The sequence below is a fragment of the Salvelinus sp. IW2-2015 genome, unplaced genomic scaffold (genome assembly GCF_002910315.2).
Source record: "Salvelinus sp. IW2-2015 unplaced genomic scaffold, ASM291031v2 Un_scaffold1299, whole genome shotgun sequence".
NCBI classification, from domain to species: domain Eukaryota; kingdom Metazoa; phylum Chordata; class Actinopteri; order Salmoniformes; family Salmonidae; genus Salvelinus; species Salvelinus sp. IW2-2015.
The window spans coordinates 163922-190708 of record NW_019942826.1 but is presented as its reverse complement, the minus strand read 5'-3'; the positions used below and the strand labels follow the sequence as shown (position 1 = coordinate 190708).

The 26787-nt window shown below is 41.3% G+C and overlaps 1 protein-coding gene across 1 annotated transcript; it reads right to left on the bottom strand.

Annotated features, from left to right (window-relative positions):
- Positions 1 to 14849: 14849 nt before the first annotated feature.
- On the bottom strand, positions 14850 to 17879 carry LOC112070350 (homeobox protein SIX3-like). The gene is made up of 2 exons (XM_024137764.2): positions 17099 to 17879; positions 14850 to 15547 (listed from the first exon to the last, which is right to left on the bottom strand). Exons 1-2 carry the CDS (start codon positions 17785 to 17787, stop codon positions 15355 to 15357), a joined length of 882 nt encoding a protein of 293 aa, XP_023993532.1. The 5' UTR covers positions 17788 to 17879; the 3' UTR covers positions 14850 to 15354.
- Positions 17880 to 26787: the final 8908 nt, after the last annotated feature.

Below are 26787 nucleotides of genomic sequence, written 5' to 3'. Positions count from 1 at the left end.
AGAGTATGAATGAGATGTTCAGTTGGTCATTCAGAATAGTGGAATAGCATGACACTGGTAGCCTTTCAACACTGTTGTATGACTCAAATGGTACTATGYTGCCATCCACCAATTTGGCTCAGTTCAGTAGTGTGGAAAGGGTACAGGACTCTATTTTAAGTCCGGCTCAAAGGAGAAACGTTTTGGGCTCCTGAGTGTCGCAGTGGTCTAAGGCACTGCATCTCAGTGCTAGAGGCGTCATTAMAGACCCTGGTTCGATTCCAGGCTATATCACAACCGGCTGTGATTGGGAGTCCATAGGGCGGTGCACAATTGGCCCAGCATCGTCCGTGTTTGGCTGGGGTAGGCCGTCATTGTAAATAAGAATTTGTTCTTAACTGACTTGCCTAGTTAAATAAAGGTTAAATAAATAAAGTCCTCCATTGATGTAGTCATTGATTGATTTAGTCCTCCATTGATCCTCATTAGCTTCTGGGCACCTGCAAGGATTGTGAACAATTGTGCTGTGACTGAGAGATGCTGAAAACATGCCACGTGTATACTTTCAGTCCACAGAACCGATGAAGAAAGAGAAAGAAAGAGGGATAGTCGGAATAGGTGCCAGTGACATTAAACCATGCTAATCCATAGTTCAGTTGACACATGGAACATTGCCTTTTGTGTGGTCTATACAGAATGGATACAGGCCTCAATATTAAAAAGGGGCACAAAGGCGTTCAAAGTAAGGGTGGGATTGTTGAGTTGATAAAAGGATGTAAGCCTATGAATGTTTTTCATGAACAACTAAGTTGCTGGTTCTGATTTCATTCAGGAATCAGTAGAGTACATACATATATGCTACTATTCATTTTAAAGGATCACCTTTAACCATAACTATAGTTAGCAAATGGAAAAGTAACAAAATGCCTTCCTTATAATGTACATACAGACCTTGTGTTAAAATAACTGTATTATAACACAAGGTCTGTATGTACATTATAAAGAAGGCATTTTGTTCCTTTTACAGTCAACCATAAAAGTCCAGTCAAATTGCAAGTTCATGACACAGAGCTTTGCAGTCATGACACAGACTGCAAAGGGAAACCCAGCTGCGAGCTGCCCAGTGACGTGAGTCTACCAGACGAGCTAAATGCCTTTCATCCTTGCTTCGAGGAAATCAACACTGAAGCATGCGTGAGAGCACCAGCAGTTCCGGACGACTGTGTGATCACGCTCTCCGTGGCCGATGTTAGCAAGACCTTTAAACAGGTCAACATTCACAAGGCTGCAGGGCCAAACATATAACCAGGACGTGTACTCAGAGCATGTGCTGACCAGCTGGCAAGAGTCTTCACTAACATTTTAAACATCTGCCTGTCCGAGTCTGTAATAACTACATATTTCAAGCAGACCACCATAGTCCCTGGGCCCAGGAAAGCGAAGGTAACCTGCCTAAATGATTACCGCCCCATAGCACTCACGTTGATAGCCATGAAGTGCTTTGAAGGGCTGGTCATGGCTCACATCAACACCATCATCCCGGAAACCAAAGACACACTCCAATCTGCATACCGTCCCAACAGATCCACAGATGACGCAATCTCAATCACACTCCACACTCCCTTTTCCCACCTCGACAAAAGGAACACCTATGTGAGAATGCTGTTCATTGACTACAGCTCAGCGTTCAACACCATAGTGCCCACAAAGCTCATCACTAAGCTAAGGATCCTGGGACTAAACACCTCCCTCTGCAATTGGATTCTGGACTTCCTGACGGGCCACCCCCAGGTGGTAAGGGTCGGCAACAACACATCTGCCACACTGATCCTCAACACGGGGCCCCTCAGGGGTGGGTGCTTAGTCCCCTCCTGTACTCCCTGTTCACCCACGACTGCGTGGCCAAGCACGGCTCCAACACCATCATTAAGTTTGCTGACAACATAACAGTGGTAGGCCTGATCACCGACAACGATGAGACAGCCTATAGGGAGGAGGTCAGAGACCTGGCAGTGTGGTGCCAGCAAAACAACCTTTCCCTCAACGTGAGCAAAACAAAGGAGCTGATCGTGGACTACAGGAAAAGGAGGACCGAACACGCCCCCATTCACATCATTGGGGCTGTAGTGGAGCAGGTCGAGAGTTTCAAGTTCCTTGGTGTCCACATCACCAACAAACTATCATGGTCCATCAAGTCTAGGACCAAAAGGCTCCTTAACAGCTTCTACCCCTAAGCCATACAACTGTCTGAACAATTAATCAATGGCCACCTGGACTATTTACATTGACCCCCCCCCCCCCCCCCTTGTTTCACTGCCTTGCCTACCTGCTGTTTATTATCTATGAATAGTCACTTTACCTCAACTTCATGTACAAATTACCTCGACTAACCTGTCGAGGTAACATTGTTATTGTTAATTTATTGTGTTACTTTTTATTAAATTTTTTACTTTAGTTTATATAGTAAATATTTTCTGAACTCTATTTCTTGAACTGCATTGTTGGTTAAGTGCTTGTAAGTAAGCATTTAATGGTAAGGTCTACACCTGCTGTATTCGGTGCATGTGACAAATAACATGCGATTAGATTTGGTTTGATTTGATCATGTGGACCCACTCAATATGACATGGCACAATCACAGGCCTATTTTTGTATTTTATTCAACTTTTATTTAAACAGGAGACAATAAAAATATGGATGGAGAAGGAAAACGAAGAGAAGACCAGCATAAATCAAGTGAAGGTTAGTGAAGGTTAGTAAAGATTATTGAAGTTTAGTGAAAGTTAGTGGAAGTTAGTGAAGGTTAGTGAAGATTATTGAAGTTTAGTGAAAGTTAGTCAAGGTTAGTGAAAATTAGTGTTTAAAGAAGAGAAGCCCAGCATGAATGAAGTGAAGGTTAGTGAAGTTTAATGTTTACGCCTCATCATATTATTGCCACACTGATGGTTAATGAATTGAGGCTGTAGTGTCATTAGTGGTTCCTTTCCATCATGCTTGAGGATACAAACTACAGATTTCAAATGGTATGTCTTGAGAGAAGGGTGATATTGAAATGACTTTTATTAGGATTGTAAGACAGTTGTTATAAACATCTTCATGAAAGTAACATGTAACTATGTCATGCCCAGTAGATGGCACCATTATACAACAAGCAGGTCTGACCAAACTGAAATCCTGCAGAAGATGTCCAATGGCTATGTTCTGTACATTAAAACAAAGGCTATGTTCTGTACATTAAAACAAAGGCTATGTTCTGTACATTAAAACAAAGGCTATGTTCTGTACATTAAAACAAAGGCTATGTTCTGTACATAAAAACAAAGGCTATGTTCTGGTACATTAAAATAAAATAAAAACAATCTTACATATTGCGAGTCTGTTCTAACAGAATGGTCTGTCAACGCTGTGGACCACCGGGAAATGTTAGAGGACGAGATGTGTAAGTGTGACATTGAGGGCAAAAAACGTATATCATAGCCCAGTACAAACACTGATATCATTAGCCAGTACAAACACTGAGTCATTAGCCCAGTACAAAACACTTTATCATTAGCCAGTACAAACACTGATATCATTAGCCCAGTACAAACACTGATATCATTAGCCCATACAAACACTGATATCTTAGTAGCTGGACCATGAGGCAGTTACCATTGTAGTGACTGGACCTTGGCAGTTACCATGTAGTGGATGGACTTTGAGGCAGTTGCCATTGAAGTGGCTGGACCTTGAGGCAGTTACCATTGTAGTGGCTGGACTTGAGGCAGTTACCATTTGTGGATGGACTGAGGCGTTACCATTGTAGTGGATGGACTTGAGCGGTTACATTGTAGTGTGGACCTTGAGAGTTACCATTGTGTGCTGACCTTGAGCGTTACCATTGTAGTGGCTGGACCTTGAGGCAGTTACCATTGTAGTGGCTGGACTTGAGGCATTTACATTGTAGTGGCGGACCTTGAGGCAGTTACCATGTAGTGGCTGGACCTTGAGGCAGTTACCATTGTAGTGGCTGGACCTTGAGGCAGTTACATTGTAGTGGCTGGACTGAGGCAGTTTACCATTGTAGTGGCTGGACCTTGAGGGCAGTTACATTGTGTGCTGGACCTTGAGGCAGTTACCATTTGTAGTGGCTGGACTTGAGGCACGTTACCATTGTAGTGGCTGGACCTTGAGGCAGTTACCATTGTAGTGAGCTGGACTTGAGGCAGTTACATTGGTGGTGAGACCTTGGGGCAGTTACCATTGGTAGTGGTGGATCTTGGGCAGCTACCATTGTAGTGGCTGGACTTAAGCGCAGTTACCATTGTAGTGGATGGATCTTGAGGCAGTTACCATTGTGGTGGCTGGACCTTGAGGCAATCCATGTAGTGGCTGGCTTGAGGCAGTTACCATTGAAGTGGCTGGACCTTGAGGAGGTACCTATGTAGTGGCTGGACCTTGAGCAGTTACCATTGTAGTGGCTGACCATGAGATTACATGTAGGGATGGCTTGAGCAGTACCATTGTAGTGGCTGGACCTGTGAGGCAGTTACCATTAGTAGTGGCTGGACTGAAGGCAGTTACCATTGTAGTGGTGGACCTTGAGGCAGTTAACCCATTGTAGTCGGCTGGACCTTGAGGCAGTTACCATTGTAGTGGCTGGACCTTGAGGCAGTTACATTGTAGTGGCTGGACCTTGAGGCAGTTCCATTGGAGTGGCTGGACTTGAGGCAGTTACCATTGAGTGGTGTCCTTGAGGCAGTTACCATTGTAGTGGATGACTTGGGCAGTTACCATTGTAGTGACCTTGGGGCAGTTACCATTTAGTGGCTGGATCTTGGGGCAGCTACCATTGTAGTGGCTGGACCTTGAGGCAGTTACCATTGTAGTGGATGGACTGAGGCAGTTACATTGTGTGGCTACCTTGAGGAGATCCCATTTGTAGTGGCTGGACCTTGAGGCAGTTACCATTGAAGTGGCTGGACTGAGGCAGTTACCATGTAGTGCTGACCTTGAGGCAGTTACCATTGTAGTGGCTGGACTTGAGGCAGTTACCATTGTAGTGGCTGGACTGAGCAGATCCATTGTAGTGTGGACTTGGCAGTTACAGTGTGCTTGACCTGGCAGTTCATTGAGTGCTTGGACCATTTGCTTTATACTATTCTGTGTGTATTTGAAATTCTGAGAGGTCTTATGTATGGACCTAAACCTTTATAAATGTGTAATTACACCATTTTCACAATGAATCACGTATTTATCTCAATGAGTCAATGGTTTCAAATTGGTTTTAAGAAGGGTTGAATTGCTGCCTCGTTAAGCCAGGCCACTCCTGACATAAATGGCTCAGGTGTCCCATGCACCCACCAGTGTGTCACAATACAGCTGTATAATGACACCATATTCACACAGTTGGTGTGTATATATTCCCAAGACTGCTGCTGCTGCATTTATTTTCTACCTTTATTTAACTTGGCATTTAGTATTTAGTGACGTCTGACTGACATCTTCTGTATCTGACCTGTAGTGGCGAGGTGGGATGAGCGGTCGATAACACATCACATCATCTGTATCTGGACTGTAGTGGCGAGGTGGGATGAGCGTCGATAACACATCACATCATCTGTATCTGGACCTGTAGTGGCAGGTGGGATGAGCGTCGATACACATCACATCATCTGTATCTGGACCTGTAGTGGCGAGGTGGATGAGGCGTCGATAACACATCACATCATCTGTATCTGGACCTGTAGTGGCGAGGTGGGATGAGGCGTCGATAACACATCACATCATCTGTATCTGGACCTGTAGTGGCGAGGTGGATGAGGCGTCGATAACACATCACATCATCTGTATCTGGACCTGTAGTGGCGAGGTGGGATGAGGCGTCGATAACACATCACATCATCTGTATCTGGACCTGTAGTGGCGAGGTGGATGAGGCGTCGTAACACATCACATCATCTGTATCTGGACCTGTAGTGGCGAGGTGGGATGAGGCGTCGATAACACATCACATCATCTGTATCTGGACCTGTAGTGCGAGGTGGGATGAGGCGTCGATAACACATCACATCATCTGTATCTGGACCTGTAGTGGCGAGGTGGGATGAGGCGTCGATAACACACACATCATCTGTATCTGACCTGTAGTGGCAGGTGGGATGAGGCGTCGATAACACATCACATCATCTGTATCTGTACCTGGTAGTGGCGAGGTGGGATGAGGCGTCGATAACACATCACATCATCTGTATCTGGACCTGTAGTGGCGAGGTGGGATGAGGCGTCGATAACACATCACATCATCTGCAGTCGGTCAGGCCAGCAGAGCAGTCCCCACAGTAGAGTTGAATCTACTCCCCCTCTTCTCTGGTGGGAGCTCTGCTGCTGAACCTGATTCGCAGAGAGAGCAAAGGGGTTGAAACAGTGCATTCTTAAAAAATGCATGAGGAGGTGAACCTTGGGACAGATGTCTTTTTACAGTGTCTGTTTTAAAAATCCAGTGAGTCACCTCATGTGAAAAACATTCAATATTGATGTGGTGCAGTGTTCAATTCCACCAGGGCTCCTCTGAATGAGGCCTGAAGAGATCCATCTGAAGTGTTTGTGTGGATTAGTGGGGAGGTGGTGTTTCAGACCTGTGGTGGATCGTTTGTCTGCATTTAGATTGAATGATTTGTTTGGAGAAATCACAGTGATGCCGCTGGATTGGCCTGCTCAATGAAAATAGAAAAGACTCAACAAAATATGAAGCTGATATATTTTAGGGGTTGCTGCCAAGATACTGTATTTGGCCGTTCCAAACTAACTACATAGTAGAAACTATGGTATGTTTAGATGTGGTGTGTATTGTTGTATGTTGCACTACAACTATGTATTTGTTCAGCTAGTACATATACTAACGTTCAAAAGTTTGTGGTCACTTAGACATTTCCTTGTTTTTTAAAGAAAAGCACAATTTCTGTCCATTAAAATAACATCAAATTGATCAGAAATACAGTGTAGACATTGTTAATGTTGGAAATGACTATTGTAGATGGAAATAGCTGATTTTTAATGGAATATCTACATAGGCCCACAGAGGCCCATTATCAGCAACCATCACTCCTGTGTTCCATTGGCACGTTGTGTTAGCTAATCCAAGTTTATCATTTTAAAAGGTTAATTGATCATTAGAAAACCCTTTTGCAATTATGTTAGCACAGTTGAAAACTGCTGTTCTGATTAAAGAAGCAATAAAACTGGCCTTCTTTAGACTAGTTGAGTATCTGGAGCATCAGCATTTGTGGGTTCGATTACAGGCTCAAAATGGCCAGAAACAAAGACCTTTCTTCTGAAACTCGTCAGTCTATTCTTGTTCTGAGAAATGAAAGCTATTCCATGTGATAAATTGCCAAGAAACTGAAGATCTCGTACAACACTGTGTACTACTCCCTTCACAGAACAGCGCAAACCGGCTCTAACCAGAATAGAAAGAGAAGACATTTCTAAGTGACCCCAAACTTTTGAACGGTAGTGTATATTCTCTTAAAGCAGTATCTTGTTTTAAAGACTAGTATTTTAATCAGACACTAAAATACCATGATATAGGCCCATGTTTTACACACTGGTGAGAAAGGTGTAGGCTATCAGGCTATACACCATCGGTAGGCCTATTTATAGGCAATATTTTTCAACATCCATCACATGATGGAGATGTAGCCTATCTATTTCCAGCATGTTTACACGAGAAATATAGGGTTGCATCTGTTTGGGGATAGTGACCACAAAGTGGACATGTAAAAGTTGAAACCGCATACTGCCAAAGCCTCTTCCGAGAAACCTATTAGTGGTTGTCCAGTAGCCATAAGCGTGCATTACTGTCCATTTACAGCGGCCCTCAGGTCTCATGCTCTTACCCCGGAGTTTAACTCTGAAAGGCCGCGCTCCAACGGAGCCCATTAGATTTTCTCATCGGAAGCTCAGAAACTCTGGGTATCAGTTGTGAAAAATGAACTAGGGAGCCAGGATTCCATTACACTTGATGCCTTCTGAATCTTTGATCTAGCACAAATGGAAAACCAGTTCAGTATCCCAACATCATTTGACTTTCATATGATAAAACATTAATGCACGTGCTTGTTCGGTGGTGGTCCCCATGGTGCTGGGCAATAACTGGAGCGCGAGAAACTGCAGCGAAATGTGCCWGACTTTAGGCCTATGTAAACATCACATCGTGGAAGACGCTTCTCCACTTTTGTCATAGGCCTACACATTCTTCTGGCAGTAGCATAGGATACATGCAAACTAATAATGTGTCAATTTCAGTAGACCTACGCCGCATATTGGCGTATTGTTAATCTCAATGTTATGGGCCAAGTAGGACACAATGCCAAAAGCACGCCTTTAAATGTGTGCTACTGACCCTCCTGAGTTCATCATAAGCCCACAACCTGTTCAGTTAGTGTAGCCTAAAATATTACATGTAAACACATAATCAGCTAGATTTGTACTGACCACACCTTGGCTTTTTCTTCAATGGTGACGACATTAGGATATCCCACAAAGTGATACATATGTAAATGCATGTCTATCCATCCTGTAGCAACAGTGAGTCAGCGTTTTATAGGCCTAGCTCACATTAAGGCTCTCGCTTATTACTGCAAGCAAATTCCGGTAGATGGCAGTAACAGCACGCCAAATGTTAATGGTGGCAGGTAGAACTTGTGTCAGTGCACAGGGCATTGTGCAGAGCCGCTGTGCTCGGAATCGACACCGTTAGGGGTTGTTTGTGAGCACGTGCACAGCTCCGTGTGTAATCCATTCTACTGCTCTAAACGGAGGTTAAATTGATAAGGGCAACCAGGCTCGATTCAATCTCCAACCTTTTGTTAGGTGTAGGCGCGGTGTATAGGCTACTTATGGCGCTACAGGTCTGCTCCACATGTGATTACTAATTATCATTAGTTAGGTTGCCATTGCCATGTCTAATTTCCCATTATTTACATAAACTAAAAATGCATTTGCTTTATTTGAAACAATTCTCAAATATGCCCTGACAGTCATATTTCTGTTGGTACAAAGAAATCCTTTTGGAAAAGGGCGCTGGAGTAAGGAACATGGTTTTGGTTCTGTGCGGTCCTTTGGATAAGAAAGTTGTTTTTTGTAAGATGAATCTCTTTAAAAACATGTACTGAAGGATTTGAAGTCAATCTTCATCCCAACAGATCATTAGCCAGTGTTTTTTTGTTGTTGAGATGATTCGTTGTGTCCTACCTGTTGACCTAGGCTATTTGAAACGAAAACAACAAATATTAAACCAATATATAACCTAAATGTAGTTGTATGTTATTAATGCCAATAACTATAATATTATAGGCTATGTTATGTGATAACAACAATTATACAATGTACACTAATATGTCTATAAAAATTACATCATATTTGTAGCCTTATTTATAGATACTGCTTGTTAAATTAATACAAGGTATTTCATAAATGTTTGTGAACGTTCATGAAACACATTTTGAACCACTTGGCCTAAATTGAACGAAACATTCCATGAGTTTTAAACAACGTTTTTTTATTGACCTCGCTATATTTATAATGCTTTTAGCTATTTTCACCCGTGGAAATAAGCTACAGACTTGTTGCGTTGTTCCATTCATTACGATTTCTAAGCCAGTTCAGAAATGGTCAGAGTCAAATCCCGAGGTCAGGCGAAGAGAGGGCGAAAAGGTGATTACTGCCTTCAACTGGCGGCCAATCTGTCGCTCGTTATTTGTCCTCGGCTGAGCGGATTCTGGGTTTGTGGCGGAGTCCACCCGGCGCTTTCAATGCTACTGCTAGTGAAGGGACTCGTTTCGCCTGGAACTCTCCCTTCATTCACAATAGATTGGCCGCGTTCACTGACAGACCATGGAACAATCGCCAATTCACAAGAGAGATGTGTCACCAAATCGCCAAAGTCCAGCTATTATGGCATTCGTTTAAGTGGTTTCTTGCGAATAAACTCCTCTCGAATGATGTATTTGTTGGAACCTCAAAGATTATTTACAAAATTTGTCAATTTCTAAATGGTTTCATGATTGTTGGGCAGAGTCACCATAGGAGGCGCGGTGGACTATTGGTGGTTGGGGGGCAACCTCTCCGGCGCAGCGTGGATCGCTAGCTCTGTCTCGCTCTCTCTATCTCACTCTCTCTCTCTCTTTTCCCTATCTCTCTTTCTCTCTTTCTCTGCTTAGTTTTCTTTGATAATTTTTACCAATTCACATCCTCGAACACATCATTTTTGTCTCTCTCCCTTTTACTGACTGGCATGATCTATTGAGTGAAATTGACGTTTATTGCTTCTTGCCCACTCCCGAGTGACGCAGCGGTCTAAGGCTGGAAAAGGGAGGCGTCACTATAGACCTTGGTTCGATCCCGGGTTGATTCACAACCGGCCGTGAACGGGAGTCCCATTAGGGCGGCGCACAATTGGCCCAGCGTCGTCGTGTTAGGGGAGGGTTTGACCGGGGTAGGCCGTATTGTAAAATGCGATTTTGTTCCTAAATGACTTCCCTAGTTAAATAAAGGTTAAATGAAACTAGACAGACAGTTGGACAATGTAATTCTGCCTGGAAATCTAACTGAACAGGATATTTATTTAACAGGACTACACCACTATGTCTAAATAAGTGGAAATATGGAGTCGTTTTGGAAGACTGAATCTGATGGACATTATGCAAACTGCTATGAAATAATAATTTTTTWAAAATTAACTATCAAGAGGCTAATAAGCAAATGTATTCCAAAAGCAATGTGTAAATGTGTGTAAGATATTTTATATTTAGATAAAAGTTGATTCATTTGGTAGGCCTATTTTGTTTTATAATTCATAGATATGCAATGTTTAGTCATCAGAATAAAAACATCTTTAAATAATGAATCATACTAAACTATGAAAATAACATTGTCCACAGGTTTTTGCAAACTAATGCTATAGTCCTATTTCTCTCCATGTTGCTCTCTTTGGTGGTGTGTTTTTGTTGTCTGTTATCAGTGGAGAATAGCTGTTGAAAACACAGGTCTAGCGCTATTTCAGCTGCTCGTGGGTCTGTCGGCCTAGTGTGCAGAAGGCGCGAGATCAGAGCAATGCCCAGCACCCCACCCCCTCCATTGAACAGTAGAGAAGTGTGTTTCGGATGAACAAGCTAACGTTGGGTTTCTTTCATGTTGTGTTTGTTTTAAATGTGTTATGGAATGATACTTGTCAGCATTAAACCATTTTCCCCCGTGCTGACCAGTTTTAAACAGTAAGCATCAGAGGAGATACGATCCCATCTTCCTTTGATTCCAAATGATTGTTCAAACGGCTGGTTTATACACCACTGATGCTGAATCATAGCCTCTCGTGACCCCTCAAATACTTTTTAATAGAATTACAGTTTTAAATCCCAGTAGTCTTAGAAAGGGAATACTGTTTATCACCCTACATGCCATGTTAACATCAGACAGGTTCTTTATGGCATTCTGAGAACAAATCAGACTGCTCCCTTTTCAGTTTTGAACTGCATGGAAATACCCATTTTTTCATGTTCTTCTCTCCCTTACTAAACACACACATATTCTTCTCCAAACCTATGGTCAACATCCACTTTTTTTAAATTATCCTTTGAAATCCACAATATCGAATTCTTTGAAATATTGTGTACAAATGCATGCTTTGGGTAGCCAATGAAAATTGTGTACAAATTGCACGTGAATACACCCTGAACTGTATTTCTTTTTTTTTTTACTATCAAAGTTTGTCTAATAAACAATTGTTTTGTCACTGAAACACTTAAAAACACTGAACTTGTGTTTGTATGGCTTAGTATAGCTTTCTCAACCAATACTACTATAGGCTACAAATAGTTTTTGTTCCACGGCTTACCTTTTTCAAAACCTGCTTGAAAAGGAAGGAGCGTTTTTAGCAAAAAGGCCTGGTCCTGACAAGAGCGCTGTGCGCTGTGAGGCTGCGCCGCTGCTGCACGTGCTGAATCCGGGTCAGAGGGAACTGCTGCTCTTTGAGAGCTGCATGAATACCCACGAATAGAAAAGTTGTGTTCAGTTAACCGATTAAATCAGCGAAAAACAGGGCAGTGCAAGCCTTTCTCACTGCAGACCATGTCCAAATAGTTTGGGGCTGCTTCTATGCTTGCAAGGTTATGGGAATAGCACAAATAATCCATTCGTCTGTTTGTTTGACACACGCATTATAGACCAGCCACACAGATAGGGATTGAAAAAAAAATGCCCGACCATTTTTGCTGCACTTGTCTCAAATTTTTGTTTACTTTCTGTATGCCTTGTATTTGGATCTGAGTATCACACACGGCCACTCCTGGCAAAGTTATTTTGTCTCATTATACATATTCGATCACGAAAGATCCCTGATGAAACAACAGACCTCATCCACTTATAGTTATAGGTAATATATGTTATATGTAATATGTTATATATAGGCCTATACCATGAACAAAATGTCAACCACCTGCAATGTAAAAATGTGCCAAATTCTCAATAGACCTATTTGTTTCAAGTGTATCTTAGTTAGGCTACTACAAAAAAAAGTTGTATTTTCTGAATAAATTTAGTAAGAATAAATACAAACACGTTAATTTAACGTCCATTTAAAATATTTGTACTATTGTGTGGACCGGCTTCAGTAAAAATGATGAACCACTTCTATAGAGGCTATATGATTGTTATAGCGGACATCTGCATTATAGTTTATCCCCCTATCCTTTTTATTGATAAGAATTATCTTCAGTTTCCGATTAATTTAATCTTAACCATGGCTGGGACTTGTCGTCGCCAATAAACTAATGTGGTCTGAAGGGGCTGCTGCGGTGATACAGATCAGCTATGGTCTCTGCTGACCCATGCGGGTGATAGGGCCTATCTTTCTGCTGCAGATGGATTTAGAAGTTAAAACGGGCTTAAATACAGATTTATCACAATCACAACTTGCAATGATTGCACTCGAATCAGATCATATTTGTTTTTCAGCACTTAGTTTGCATTAGGGCATAGTTATTTTTGATGAATATTGTTTTGGGGTAGTTTTGGTATTCATCTCACGGTGAGAAACGATATGAGTAGACTATGGTCAGTGAAAACTGATTTAGCAACAATTGTGCCAAAACAACACCTGGATAGGACCGAATACGACATTGATAACTTGACATGACATTCTCAGTAAAACACACACACACACACACACACACACACACACACACACACACACACACACNACACACACACACACACACACACACACACACACACACACACACACACACACACACACACACACACACACACACACACACACACACACACACATTCATATTCAAGTACCGAGTTAAGTAAGCTAGTAACATTGGTATACACGTGGGTTATTGGTGTACCTTGTAGTTAGTTGAAGTTGTTGTCATGTGAATACACTGAGTTGGAATATTGTCAGAAAAAGACATCCATATTTTTGTATACGGACATTCCAATGTCAAAGCAATGAGGATCTTGGCCACGGAATGTATTCTGTTGTCACTATCTTTTATGTCCTTTGGTTGGACTAAGGATAATGATGAAGATTTGATATGTTCAATCCATCTTGCCCAGCCTTTTGGAATGCAGCTCATTAAGATATCAGAGTGTCAAAGACATGTCAATGCCAATACAATTGATACATTACATGCATACATATGCATTCTGTTTAGTGTCTTAAAAGTGCATGCTGTTGACCTGTTTAATGGAGTTGTTCGTCATTATTCCACCAACATAGAAAAAAACAGTGTAACTCTCAGAAGTATTCGCTCTGGACAACTTTTCTCCTTTCAAAGACACTTCCTGTGCTCACAGTGCATTGAAACCTAATTATTTCGCAGCTACAAAACATGTTGGAAGAGTTTTAGAGAACAACCAGAACTCTGTCTAAGAACAACTCTAATCTACCATCATAATTATTGTCAGTTCAATTGTAAACATACAAGTTATTATGATTGGTTTTGAATTTAGGATAGAATGCAGGGAGAAAGCTTTTCTGGGGGGAATGCTCTTCCCTGGGTAAAGAAAGGCTCTTTCACCGACCCACAATGGGAGATTGAGGCAGGGGAGGAGTCCACCATGCTTAGTCCATTTAATGGCGCGTTTACTTAATTTCTGTATTCACTGGCAACCATAAACAAAAGGGGAAACGGGACTCTTGCTTAAGAGCTAGGCCTACATGACGTTGACGTTTACCATAACACATGCATATATTCAGGAGCAAAACGATTTTTGTTCAACATCTAGTCTATGGCTTTGGACACGTAGGCTATATGTGTCGCCTAGTGTCGTAAAAGGACCCACAGCATGTGCCTCAGAATCATTACGCTCGTCTGGGCATAATATTACCATTTCTCAACATATATGCTCATAAACGATTGATGGTGGACAATGAACACTCACTTAAAATAGAGACTTAATGCAGAATATATAACAACATGGAATACTGTATTTTGATTTAGAAATATACACGAACATAAACACGCAATAAAGAATAATAAGCGCTTTAGGAAATATACGACCGTAATTGTCATTGAAGAATATCCCAATGTTTATATTAAATAGTTTTGCATAACTGTGACTGATAACACGTTTATCTAGTGTCATTATCCATGTTCGGTATAAAAACAAACAAACTAACAAAACGTCTAGAGCACTTTTTTACATTTTGACAAATATTTTATGTAGGAACACCAAGTCGAGAAAAGTGAACAAGGATAGAAAAGATGGAGATGGGAGAGCAATACTATGTACAATCATATCTACACATATAGGATATTACAGACCGGGAGAATGATCGCATTATTTACATATCTACACATATAGGATAGTACAGACCGGGAGAATGATCGCATTATTTGAGATATACATAATTCAATATAAAATCTTGAAATAAAAATACAAATCTGATACAGTCATAACGATTCGGTTCCACATTTCACCATTTACTCCACACAGGCAGTGACAGAAGTGTAGTACAAAGGTGCTTATAACGTAAATGATTGTCTGATGAACATAAAGTTAAACATAATTGCATCTTGGCTGAGCGGCATCATCACTTGGACTAAAACGAAGTTGAAAAGGCGATAAACACCCTCTGGTAATTAATTCCCTCTTCTCGACGATCCTTGTAGAAATATTGAACAAGGTATTTTTCCCAGATACAAAAAAACAGCATGCAGGTGGTGGTGGGGCGTGGTGGGTCCATTGAAAGCGCTTAAAAAATACGTTTTTTTTGTTGTTCTTTTTTTATATATATTTATATAAATTGTTCCTTTTTTCATCCTCGATATTTCATAGTTTCTTTTCAGGTCCATATTTCCTGTAAATATTTATATTTTTATATCATACGTCGCACTCGGAGTCACTGGATGTTACTGAAAGAATGGACGTTCCAGTGTCAACTCGCTCTGTCATACTGGAGATGCTGGTAGTAGGACTGGCCGCGGTAGACGGCGATTCGGCCGAGCTGCGTGGAGTACACCCGGATTCTGAAAGGGACCGCATACCGTTCTGTCTAATTCCCTGATGCTGAAGCCTAAAGAAAGGGAAAATAACATAGCAATTAAATACAGTGTCCCTCCGTAAAATACCGCTCAGCCTGCTTGTCATTCACTCCATGCCATGCCTTTAACAAATGCAGCCTAATGGGAGTAAGAATAGTCTAAAACAAAGCAGAATAAATACAAAAAATGTGGAAATATGACAGCGTATATTAGAATAAGAGGCTGGTTGTTAGTTATACTTAAACCATGGCCAATGCAATTTGAGAAATGTTTTTTATCTTTGATTTTGTCATATCCAGGCCTACGTCCAAATGAATGAGAGACTACAGGCCTACATCCAAATTAATGAGACTCCATTTTTCAGATTGTTTTGATTTACTGACACGTCAAATGTGGAATAATTGCAATCATCCTACATGAATCAATCCACAATGTAGGCCTCCCATTTTATCACTGAGGAAACGCAGATGATGAAATGTAGCTGTGTTCTTCTATTCTTCACCAACTTTTCTGTTTTCATCCAGTTCAATTTGTCATTAATTATTGCGTTGCCAATAAATAATAGTCTACACACATTGTGAATCGAAAACATGGCTGCAAAACAGGCTATAGTTTTAGAATTAATATGTGGTATTTATGTTGACAGCTTATATCAAATGTTATGCATCAATCGTTTCCAAACGTCTATAGTCTAATGTATACGTTTSGTATGTGTAAAAAGCACCACGAAAAAAAAAATCGTAACTGAACACATTCATTTTGCAAAACTATCCCATCTTTCCCAGTGTTTTTTTGTGTGTGGTTTCTTAGTCTGCACTGGCCTTTTACAGCTGCTACATGTACATTATATTATGTTGATTAAACAACTAACCAATAACCTATGAGCTAGGTGTTTTGTTTTATTTCCTGTTTGTGGTCCAAATCTATACCACGCTGCAGTGTGTCAAGTTTTCAGACCAAAACGTTCACTTGTTGAGAGAAGATAACAATCAATTAAAAACGTAGTATACCAACAACATGCTGTATTCCAAGTTTAACAGACATCCTTATGAATCATTATTTTCTGTCTTGTCTGGAAAATAGGACAACTTCAAGATTTGCATTGCTGCTGATATTCTTTGTGTGTACTTCCTGTTTTGTTATCTAACGCATACACTGATGTTTTCATTCTGCTTATCAGGGAAACTAGCATATCGACGTAATCTAGCCTACACGCTTTCGAATTTGTCGAGAGTTGTGTGTTTTACGTAGAATCATCTTTTACGCATTTTAATATATTTTTGATTATTTTGGACGCTTTGAAAAAAAGGTTCTATATAGAGACCCCAAATAACTATTTGTTCTAAGAGTGTAGCCCCTGAATGCATATAGGCCAATGAGATTAAAAAGTAAAATGTTGCCGTGCTCCCTCCCCACCTCCAACCATACACCCAACTTCCTAATTTGTAACCCTCTATAACCTTGTTTATTACTTCGATTAAGTTTTCTATTTACATGGTATGTTTGCATTCCGTTTCTAGGAATTATTTTTGCTTATTTGGTTCTGTGTAGCCTATGCTTTGACAAATGAACAGCGCACTGACCTGTTTTTTGCTGCCGCGGCTCTGTCTCTTTGCCTCCGGTTTTTAAACCAATTTCCGACCTGTGTAGGAGTGAGTCCAGTGGCTTGTGCCAGTTCCCTTTTCTTGCTGGGGTTTGGATATGGGTCCTGAAGGTACCACTCCCTTAACAGACCGCGCGTCCTCTCTTTGAAACAGTGTGTCTTCTGCTCGCCGTCCCAGATGGTCCTGGGCAGGGGGAACTTCTTCCGTACCCTGTACTTGTCAACCGGTCCTAAGGGGCGACCGCGCAGCTTCTCGGCCTCCTGGTAGTGTGCCTCCAGCCACATGGCCTGCAGTTTGCCATGGGAGTCTTTGGTAAACTTGTGGTTCTCCAAGATGTGATAAAGGTCTCGAAAATTCCCCGTGTGGAAAGCAACCACTGCGCGAGCTCGCAGGATGGACTCGTGCTTGTTGATCTGCTCGCATGCTCCAGGTGCCACCGGCAGGGACCATAGGAATCGTCCCAGCCGTTCAATGTCTCCGGTTTCCTCCAGCGTCTCACAGACGCTCGCCACTTGCTCCGGAGAGAAGTTGAGGGTCGGTAGCGCAAACATTGACAAGTCTTCTGGAGACCTGGTGGGAGTGCTGCTCGCCAAGAGCACAGGGCGCTCAGTGAAGTTTGGCAGGAAGAAATGGGAGGGATAAAGCTCTAAAGGGGATCTGAAAACCATGGAATGACCTGAGAGAGAAATACAGTTATCAAGAAAAAGAAAAGACGAGTATAGATTGTACGATTCAATAGCTATCGCCTAATGACACCAGCCTCATAATATCTCCCCCTAAATCCACCGTGAGTGTAGCACTGAAACATTTTGTTTCGCTTTTCTATTGGTCTTCTTGGTGTGGTTGTGAGGTTGTCATGGCAGCCCTGCCAATCACTGTCAAGCGTGCCAATCATTAGCCAGTACGTAGACTAGGGCTTTCACCACTTCTGTTGCAAGCACCGGGGGTTATCAGAAACTCCAATCTCAACACCACCCTCCCACTGCACGACTATAGTGAAGTATAAGACAAGGCTCGCCTATTTGTTGAATGGAATTAGCAATTAGTGGGTGGAATATTATTGCGATCTTAACGAGGCTCGTTAAAGCTCAAGAAGAAATGTAGGGAGAGATGCTTAGGAGGGGGGGGGGGGTTCTTAGTGGCGACAATCGGGCAGGAAAAGGTTTGATTTTCTTTTTTTGTAACAGTCAATTCACACCTTATGTTGGGGTAGTTTTTCCATTTTGCCCCATGTGAACCGTTTTATGTTTTGGTGAGGGACGAAAGCTGGCATCATTTAGGCCCATGATTTTTGTCTAAATGTTTGGGTATATTGCGCAAAATGCGTATAAAAAAAACGTTATTTAAACGAATAAAACATAATATAATCCATTTTTTACCGTTTGATATGTCTGTCTGACTCACTTCCGGAGATGAAGCGGAAAAGGCGATATGTCAATATTTTCGTGACACAGCCTGGGCGCTTGCTTTGCTCAGAGAACAGCAGACCGTTGGTGTGGGTGTAATTCGCAGTGGCTCACCCTCTAGTCGGGCTTGGCCTCCGCTTGGTATTACGCAGCAGTGCAACCCCGCTGGCCCACTGCCCAGTGTGCGTTTTTCCAAACAGTGTTTTCATGTTAAATGAATATCGATGCGGTGCGTTGTAATGATTAAATGTTGATCAACTGGACCATTTCAATTAAGAACGTTTTGCCACTGGTATTGTCTTTGCAGTTCTTTCGCTGTAGGCCTAGTAGTTTTGGCGACCATTTGTATAATTATGGTGAAAATTATTAGTCTGAAACAATATAGCCTAAAGAAAACTAGGCGTATTGCATCCTTTCATTTTCACAACTATAGGCATGATCAATACCCACATATGTCACTGGATTCGGTTTAGATCCCACATCAGTAGCCATAGCGGTGTGGTTTTCATGTTTATTTCAAAAGTACCTGTAGGCCTAATGCTTCATATTTTGTCATGGCTTAGTTGGTGTTAAAACTACGAGTTCACAGTCGCGAACAGTGCTCACATTGTATAAGYGCATGCATTAGACGTAGTGAAACACAACATCTAGACTTCGGCTAATCCGACCTCAGTAAAACTGACATAATTATCCTATGCCGCCCTTCTAAATCATTCAGGAATGGAAAACGTTTCCTTCTCTTTCTCCAGCCTCAGATTTCTGCATTCCTCGCCATCTTCCTACACGGCCGGTTCCAGCATAAGGGAGAGTAAGTAGCATGCACATCTGCGTTTTCGTTTTCTGTTTATCATATTCACATCCAATTACAATTTCTGTGAGGTTGTTCCAGTGGATGCAGATACCATATTTATACCATTGCTTTGTTTTCGTGTGTGTGCGTCTGTGTGTTTGTGCTGCGTGTGTGCGTGTGTGTGAGAGAGTTTGTGTGTGTGTGTGTGTGTGTGTGCGCGCGCGCGCTATAAGGGTGGGGTGATGATCATGTTGGAAGCTTAAGGGCAGGTTGTCTTTGGGATCAAATCTGTTTGCTCCCTTGTCATACGAAACTCAGGAGAAGTAATTCCAAGTGGCACTTGAATTGGTCCAATTGGAAAGCTTCTTGGACTGGAAGTAACCTGCGTTATTTCCATGCTGGCTATGGTCGTGTTAAAACGAACCTCCCCCTTCTCGCTCGCCAATATTAAGAGGGGGCTTAACGGAAAGTAATCGGAATATTTAAAGCTGCGTTGCTTGTGTCCCCGGTCTCCACATTTATCTGATCAATATGCATGGACTCCAGGTATTACGTAGAGCTATGTTTTTTAAGGAGATGGAGCCTAGTTGTAAGCAGCCCTCGCAGGCAATTCGGAAATCACTTCGGTGAAATGTAAAACCCGAATGGGTTTGCAAAGCCAGTGGTAAATCACATTCTTCTTACATAGCCTAGCTTTTGTTTACGTTAAGCATGTCATTAACACCTCCATACAAGTTTATTCACCTGGCCTAATTGTCTGTTTATCCTCCAGCTTCTTAGTATTCCTCTCTTAATGATAACCAGCGGGAGACGCGTTATTCAATGCCGACTAACCATTAACTTGATCTTTGTTTATTTACCACAGAACCCCGACGTGACAATACAGGCATGAGTTAGGACTAACTCTAAACTGACAGCACAAATATGAATGAACCTTGACTCGGCGTGATTACTTAACGGGGATGTATTTATTTGCGCCCGTTGACTCTGAGCTCAACATTTCGGAAGTTAGGCTGTATTTTTTCAATGATCCAAGGGGGGAAATAAACAAAGGTCTTAGGTTGCGTCATATTCTGAGAGGGGGAACCGARCCACTCAATGAAAAGGTAAGAAAGCAGTCATTTTTATTTTCTTCCCTACTTAACCTCGGCTTCTCAATTGACGACGAGAAAAAACCTGCTACACCCACCCCTGATCAAAATGCATGCGTAATAGTTTTTTTTTTCAGCATAAGGACTGAACAGAATGCAGCGCGGGTACATTGGCTACTTTCATCTTTTTAATTATTTCGTTTTTCTGACGCATGTATAGACTATACATACTTCAATAGACGATTTTGACACTGCATGGTCAAAGATTGAGATTGTTTTTATGACAGGGTCTTGGTCACATGCTGATGTGGGCAGCGACAGTTTCTCTTAAAGTTCTTGACTGAACTCGCAATAGAACGCATTCGAACTTTTAGGGTGACATTTTGTCAGATTTACCACAAAACTACGTTATCCATCAGTCAGCATAGTTATTTCTTCTCTTCTTCTGCTTCTTCGCCTTTTTTTCTCGTCTTCTTTTCGTCCTCCTTTCCCCTTCTTCATTTTTCCTTGTTTTAATCAGGTTTTAAACGGGTTATTGTCAACGATTAACTACAGGGACCGGACTATATATGCATTATTTCTTGAAAAAATCCGTTTGTCAAAGGGCGGAGGTGGAAATCCTTTCCGGATCCTGTAAGTTCGTTAGTCACACACTGGGCTCTGCCTCTTTAGTTGACTATTAATTCTTTAAAAATCTGATTGAATAAAACGCTTGTTTGAACCTACTTTTAAAATCGAATCGTTTTAGGATAGCCCATGATTTGCGCAWGACGCACGCTTGGTATAGGCTAATAGTGATGAGCTCACCCAAATGTCTTAGCCTATAAAATGTCGATAGATGCATGGAAAACATTAACAATTACATGATTGATTAGGTATATTGCCGTGTCAATTTAGTGTCAGATAATCTGAAAAAATGCGATTGCATTTGGTTTGCTGCTTTCGTGTTTGTCTTCATGGAGCGAAAACGAGCACCAGTCTCCTTCAAGTCTTKCACAACAAGAGCTGCTGCAGCTATGTAACGCTGTCGGGATGGGGCGCAAATACCCCTTTCTTGGTTTTCTTAGCACCGGCTTCAACCCTCTTTGCTGGGCGTCCAAAGGTAGTTTATAGCTCTGGACTGGAGCGTTTATTGTTATTGATCTTTCAGTAGCCTATATCGTTTGTCTTTTTATAATGATTATGACATACACACCTTGAATCATCAGACGTAGCCTACCTTTATAGACTGAAAATATATATTGGCTATTGTCAGTACTAAATTGTTTATTGGCCATTGATACAGCCTGGGTAGTATTGACTTGGCACATGGTACTGGGAGGAATTGAGTGTTTGTCAAAGATAGCAACACAGAGAACCAGTGGGTCAGAAGAKAGAATGTAGATGGAGATTACGAGATGGTTGTTTACCCATGCAGGACAGGTGACTATGGGTCTTTTGGACAAAAGTGTTTTCTGATTATTTGTTTTTAGGGTCTAGAAATCTGCTTATTTAAAAACAAAATACGAAAAGTTCCTACATTTGAAACCAGTGCAGACTAATATTTAGTTTAGAACCATCCAAACCATCCAGACCTATTGGCCGATGCTACATTAACTCTTTCACCAAACTCCAAATTATTCGACTGTAAAGAGTTTTTCCCAACTTATCCTTTTCTTTTTTTGTGTGGTCTCATTAAGTGGGCATCCTGCTAAGTCTGCGGGGTTATACGGGAGTTGTCCAATCAGTGTATTTGCACGGCTTGTTAGCGACAGTTAATGAGGGCGCTCCGCGCACGGACAGAATAGCGCCTCAATGTTAGATTTACCTTGTGTCAACTCGTTACTTCTAATGAAGCCATTGGAAGCTTCTCAGTGAATGGAGCCGGGAGGCTGGAACTGTAGGCTCTCTTTCTTCCGGTTACTCTAAGGAGGGATTTCGCTGGACTGAACTCCGTGATGCGTGTATCAGTTGGTAGGCGTGTTCTGAGTCATTTGGATTGAACAAGAGAAAAGGGAAGTGTGTGTGTGTGCCTGTGTGTGTGTCTGTGTGTGTGAAAGAAATCACCCTGTGTAATATCGCAAGCTGCTGTCGTGTAGCCTACTTGGTCAATCGGGTTTGACGTGTCAGTTTGCCTCTCCAAAAGTTCACTTAATCACCTCCACGCATGCAGGCGTTCTCTCTGCTTGCTTTTGGCCGGGCCCCAGTGTGATTTAAGTCGAATCAACAACACGTCATTGCCTCTCAATTCAGGTAAAACGGCGCAGTTTCTCAAATGCCTTTCCAAGTGTGCTTTCCCTCACTATTCCTGCTCACTGGGGCACCACTTAAAAATCAATTAGTCTTTCATTTCCTCGAGGAAATTATTCGAAACAAATGTAGGGACCCCAAGCAGGATAATAAAAAAATTATAATTATGTATTTGTTTATTTTAACCCTTTACTTATTTAGCATAGTATGCATTTATTTATCCATATAAACCAATTGTTTTCACCTCCTTAACACCTTAATTATGTAGCCTATTGTTATACATAGGTAGGCCTACAGCGAACAATATCAGTGAAATAAATAAACAAGCCAATCTCACATGTTCAGAGTCAAAGTTACTCGCTGGTTAGATAAATAAGAATCTGAAATGATGTAGTAATTATTACCTAATAATATTAGAGCTTTTCATTACGTTAATAATTGCAATTTTAGAGATGAATACATTAATAATGTAGCCATGTTAGTCTGAGTTGTTAGTCTGAGTCACATGGGATCATATAGGCCTAATTGGCAGTAGCCTATATTGGATTTAAAAATACGCAAATTCATATGAAATAATTCATCAGTTGAGCTTCAAGTACATGGCGATATAGGGTTAGATCAAATAAACACGAGTCACTTCATTAAAAGTTTGTCAATGCTAGGTTTATGTGAAAGTATAGTTTTATAGAGGGGTCATGGGGAAACAAACAATACCTAATTTGGCAGGCCTACAGTTGTGACACTGCTTGCTAAAAAAAAATGTTAATTGAAAGTAACCTATTGAATATATACAGCATAATCACATGGCATTATAGACTCACTTGCCTACTACCTACATTTCACATTTTTGTGTGTTCTATTTGATCATTTCAGGCTATAGGTCACTGGTTCATGATTTTGAATTAACACACACTGATTTTCATTTTAAATCAGTATAACACACCTATAATCTTGACAACATGCAAGGTATGAAACATATGCTGTCGCGTTGTGCCCTTGCCAAAGAGCAGCAATACGACACACCAACGCTGGAGGTGTCGATGATCACTCTTCCAGGTATTTGGTTAGAGCGCTTTAATGCAGAAATAATATAATGGATGCATCGCTCACGCCCCTGGGTTTAACATATGATGCCCCAATAACACTCAATATTCCCTAGGCCTTGCTCTTCATGCCATTAGAAAACGGCGAAGATTATCTTTTCAAATGAAAAAACAGTTTAATGTCAAGGTTGTCACAGCAGCTGATATCTCAGAAGTACTTCTGAAATTCATACCGTAATGACATGCAATGTTGTTCCTTGCTAGAGATTGTACATCCGACCTCCTCACCATCCAGTTGATCAAGACCATTTGACCACATCATTTACCAGTAATAACATTGTAGGCCTAGTAGTAGTAGCCTAGTAGTAGTAGACTAATGACAAATGATGCTGATAATATGGCCCATCTTGTTACTAATATCCCATGTTAATGTAATATAAGTAATATTGCCTACATTATGTGCTACTAATATGTATTTTTGTAACGGTAATACTATTTGCCATTTCACAGTTATTAAATGTATTATGTCTATGATATAGGCTACAGTATATGTTCCTGAGTCAAACTTGATCAGGGCGCTAAACCCGTGATGCTGATGTGGATACTGGAATGTTTCCTATAATTACCCAAGACCGGTAGTGAGTCGACGCTGGAATATCGCAGTAAAACCCCTTCATCTGAGAACGCTATATCAGTACCATCATGTCGAAAGGCAAGTCGTGGCCAATCTTATTTCACATGGAAGCCCATGAGCAACGTCAGACTCAATAGGAAGTTAACGTTGTGTACATAATTTATGCGTATAGGCTACCCATCTTCATTCATTCATTTAATTTCATGAATTCATGAATTCAATATGTATATATATATTTTTATATCCCTTCGTAATTTTCTCTGCGCGCCAGATGTGGATTCATAGGCTACTTTGATAGTAGGTGCTGCTCAAGAGGCCAGGGCCTATTTCATGTTATAGCTCCTTGCCACATTCACTTGACCTCTTTGAGCACTGTCTGGCCATCTCTGCGCGTCACGGGTAAATGCTTTCATTAAAGCTTTATATCGTCATCGACCGACGTGAGCGATCTATAGGCCTACAGATCCATAACACGGCAGCATGAGTTTGAGCCCTGAAGGTTAGGCTACTGTGTGTCACCTGCGATTCTGTCACTGTCGCACACATTTGTTTGTTTCAGTGTTTGTGGCATGCAACGAGTAAAAGTCTAAATGCTGCAGCGTTTAGCCTCACTCCCTCTTGACTCCAGCTTTTGACATTACTCCACTCAATTTCCTGTTTACCCCCCAAGTCAAGCTTAAGTAACCATGAAGCGGTGAACTATATATAGTATCCAGCATGTAGTGACAGTTATCTCTAGCCACAACCGGGTCTCAGAGCATCTCGTATTATTCTGTACATAAATCCGATACCCACATGTCTGATATGTTACGTTTCATATGATACAGTATGTATTAATTTGTGTATGTCCATCATCCATTTCATATGATATGTTACAAATTACAATTCGTATGAAATGTAATGAATTAGCTAAATGTACAATATTCTACAAATTTGTGAAATGTACAATATGTTGCTAATTTGCAAAAATGTATGATATGTTACGAATTATAACTAGGTGGCTAACGTTAGCTAGGGTTTAGGGTTAGGGGTTAGGGTTAAGTTTAGGAGTTAGGTTAAAGGGTTAAGGTTAGGGTTAGAGGAAGGGTTAGCTAAAATGGTTAAGGTTAGGGTTAGGTGAAGGGTTAGCTAAAAGGGTTAAGGTTAGGGTTATGGGAAGGGTTAACATCCTAAATAGTTGCAAAGTAGCTAAAAAGTAGTAAGTAGTTGAAAAGTTGCTAATTAGCTAAAATGCTAAAGTTGTCCGTGATGAGATTCAAACTCGCAACCTTTGGGTTGCTAGACGTACGTGTTATACATTTTGACCTTAAGTCACCATCTGTCTTATGTAACCATACAAAACGTAACCTATCAATCTAAATGGAGTATCTCAAATTGACATACAGAATAATATGAAATGCTCTGAGACCAGGTTGGCTGCCAAGTCATTCAAGATTGACCTTGAAATTGGAAGTCTACATCGGGAATTGCCTTCAAAACCAGCCTCTAGGGACAACAAGGAGTGAATGCTATTACTATCAAGTTGGCTTCTGTTGTGGATGGGTGTGGTGGATGGGCGTTTATGGATGGTTGCTTGTGTTCGATACCAGTCGTGGATACTGGTTCCCATGACTCTGGATCAGAAGATTGCGTGTTCAATCCCAATTGTGGCCACTGGTTCCCAAGCCTCTGCATCAGAAGGTTGGACACGGGTTCCCATGACTCTGAATCACAAGGTTTTATTTTCCATCCCAGTCGTGGGCACTGTTTTTAACATTTTTAATTTGAACCCTATCCCAAACCTTAATCCTTACCTTAACCATTCAGAATGAGTGCCTAAACTAAACCCTTAACTTTTGATTTTTGGAGAAATGGAATGATACAGAGCACCAATTTGACATTTGGAACAGCTTAGAAATGTTAGGTTTGGAGAATGTGGTTGAACGTCCAATTTTGCAGTGATATGTGAGAGCTTGTTGGTTATCTCTCTTTTTTTTCAACTAATGGTTGTCATTATAGAACAGTCAAATATATAACTAATTTATTTTGCAAAAACAATTCTAAAGCTATTCTCATTTAAAAGTTTGTCCATTGACATAGCCTAGTTTCCCTGTTGCCATTAGCCTATATCTAACACTTTCTGTGGTTAACTGCTGCCTTTGAGTTGGCGGGAACGGGTCATAATCCATCACTGAAGGCCTAGAATTTGAAATTTAGAGAGCTATTGTAATACTCGATATTAGCTTAAGGGATAATAACGAGGGATGTAGCGTCCACGGAACTCGTTGTTCACGCGTGAGCAGCACCTGTCAAATGTGATTTATTTCAGTGGCTCCGTTTGGCGGGCGAGATCAATAGAGGACGTCTGGAGCACGCCAGGAAACGCAGCGAGCTGCATTACTGTGACAGGTGCAAGCCCCGCGCGCGGCTCTGTGTCGTTGCTGGGGGAAAGGACCGCCTCCGCATGCAGAGGTAGAAATAATGATGTTTCATCAA

What these genes read in the sequence shown, in the direction of transcription:
- LOC112070350 (XM_024137764.2), bottom strand. Translation starts at nt 17,787, where the DNA reads ATGGTTTTCAGATCCCCTTTAGAGCTTTATCCCTCCCATTTCTTCCTG. An exon ending in GCCGCGGCAGCAAAAAACAG is followed by an intron (nt 15,548 to 17,098) that starts GTCAGTGCGCTG and finishes CCCTTTCTTTAG; the next exon opens with GCTTCAGCATCAGGGAATTA.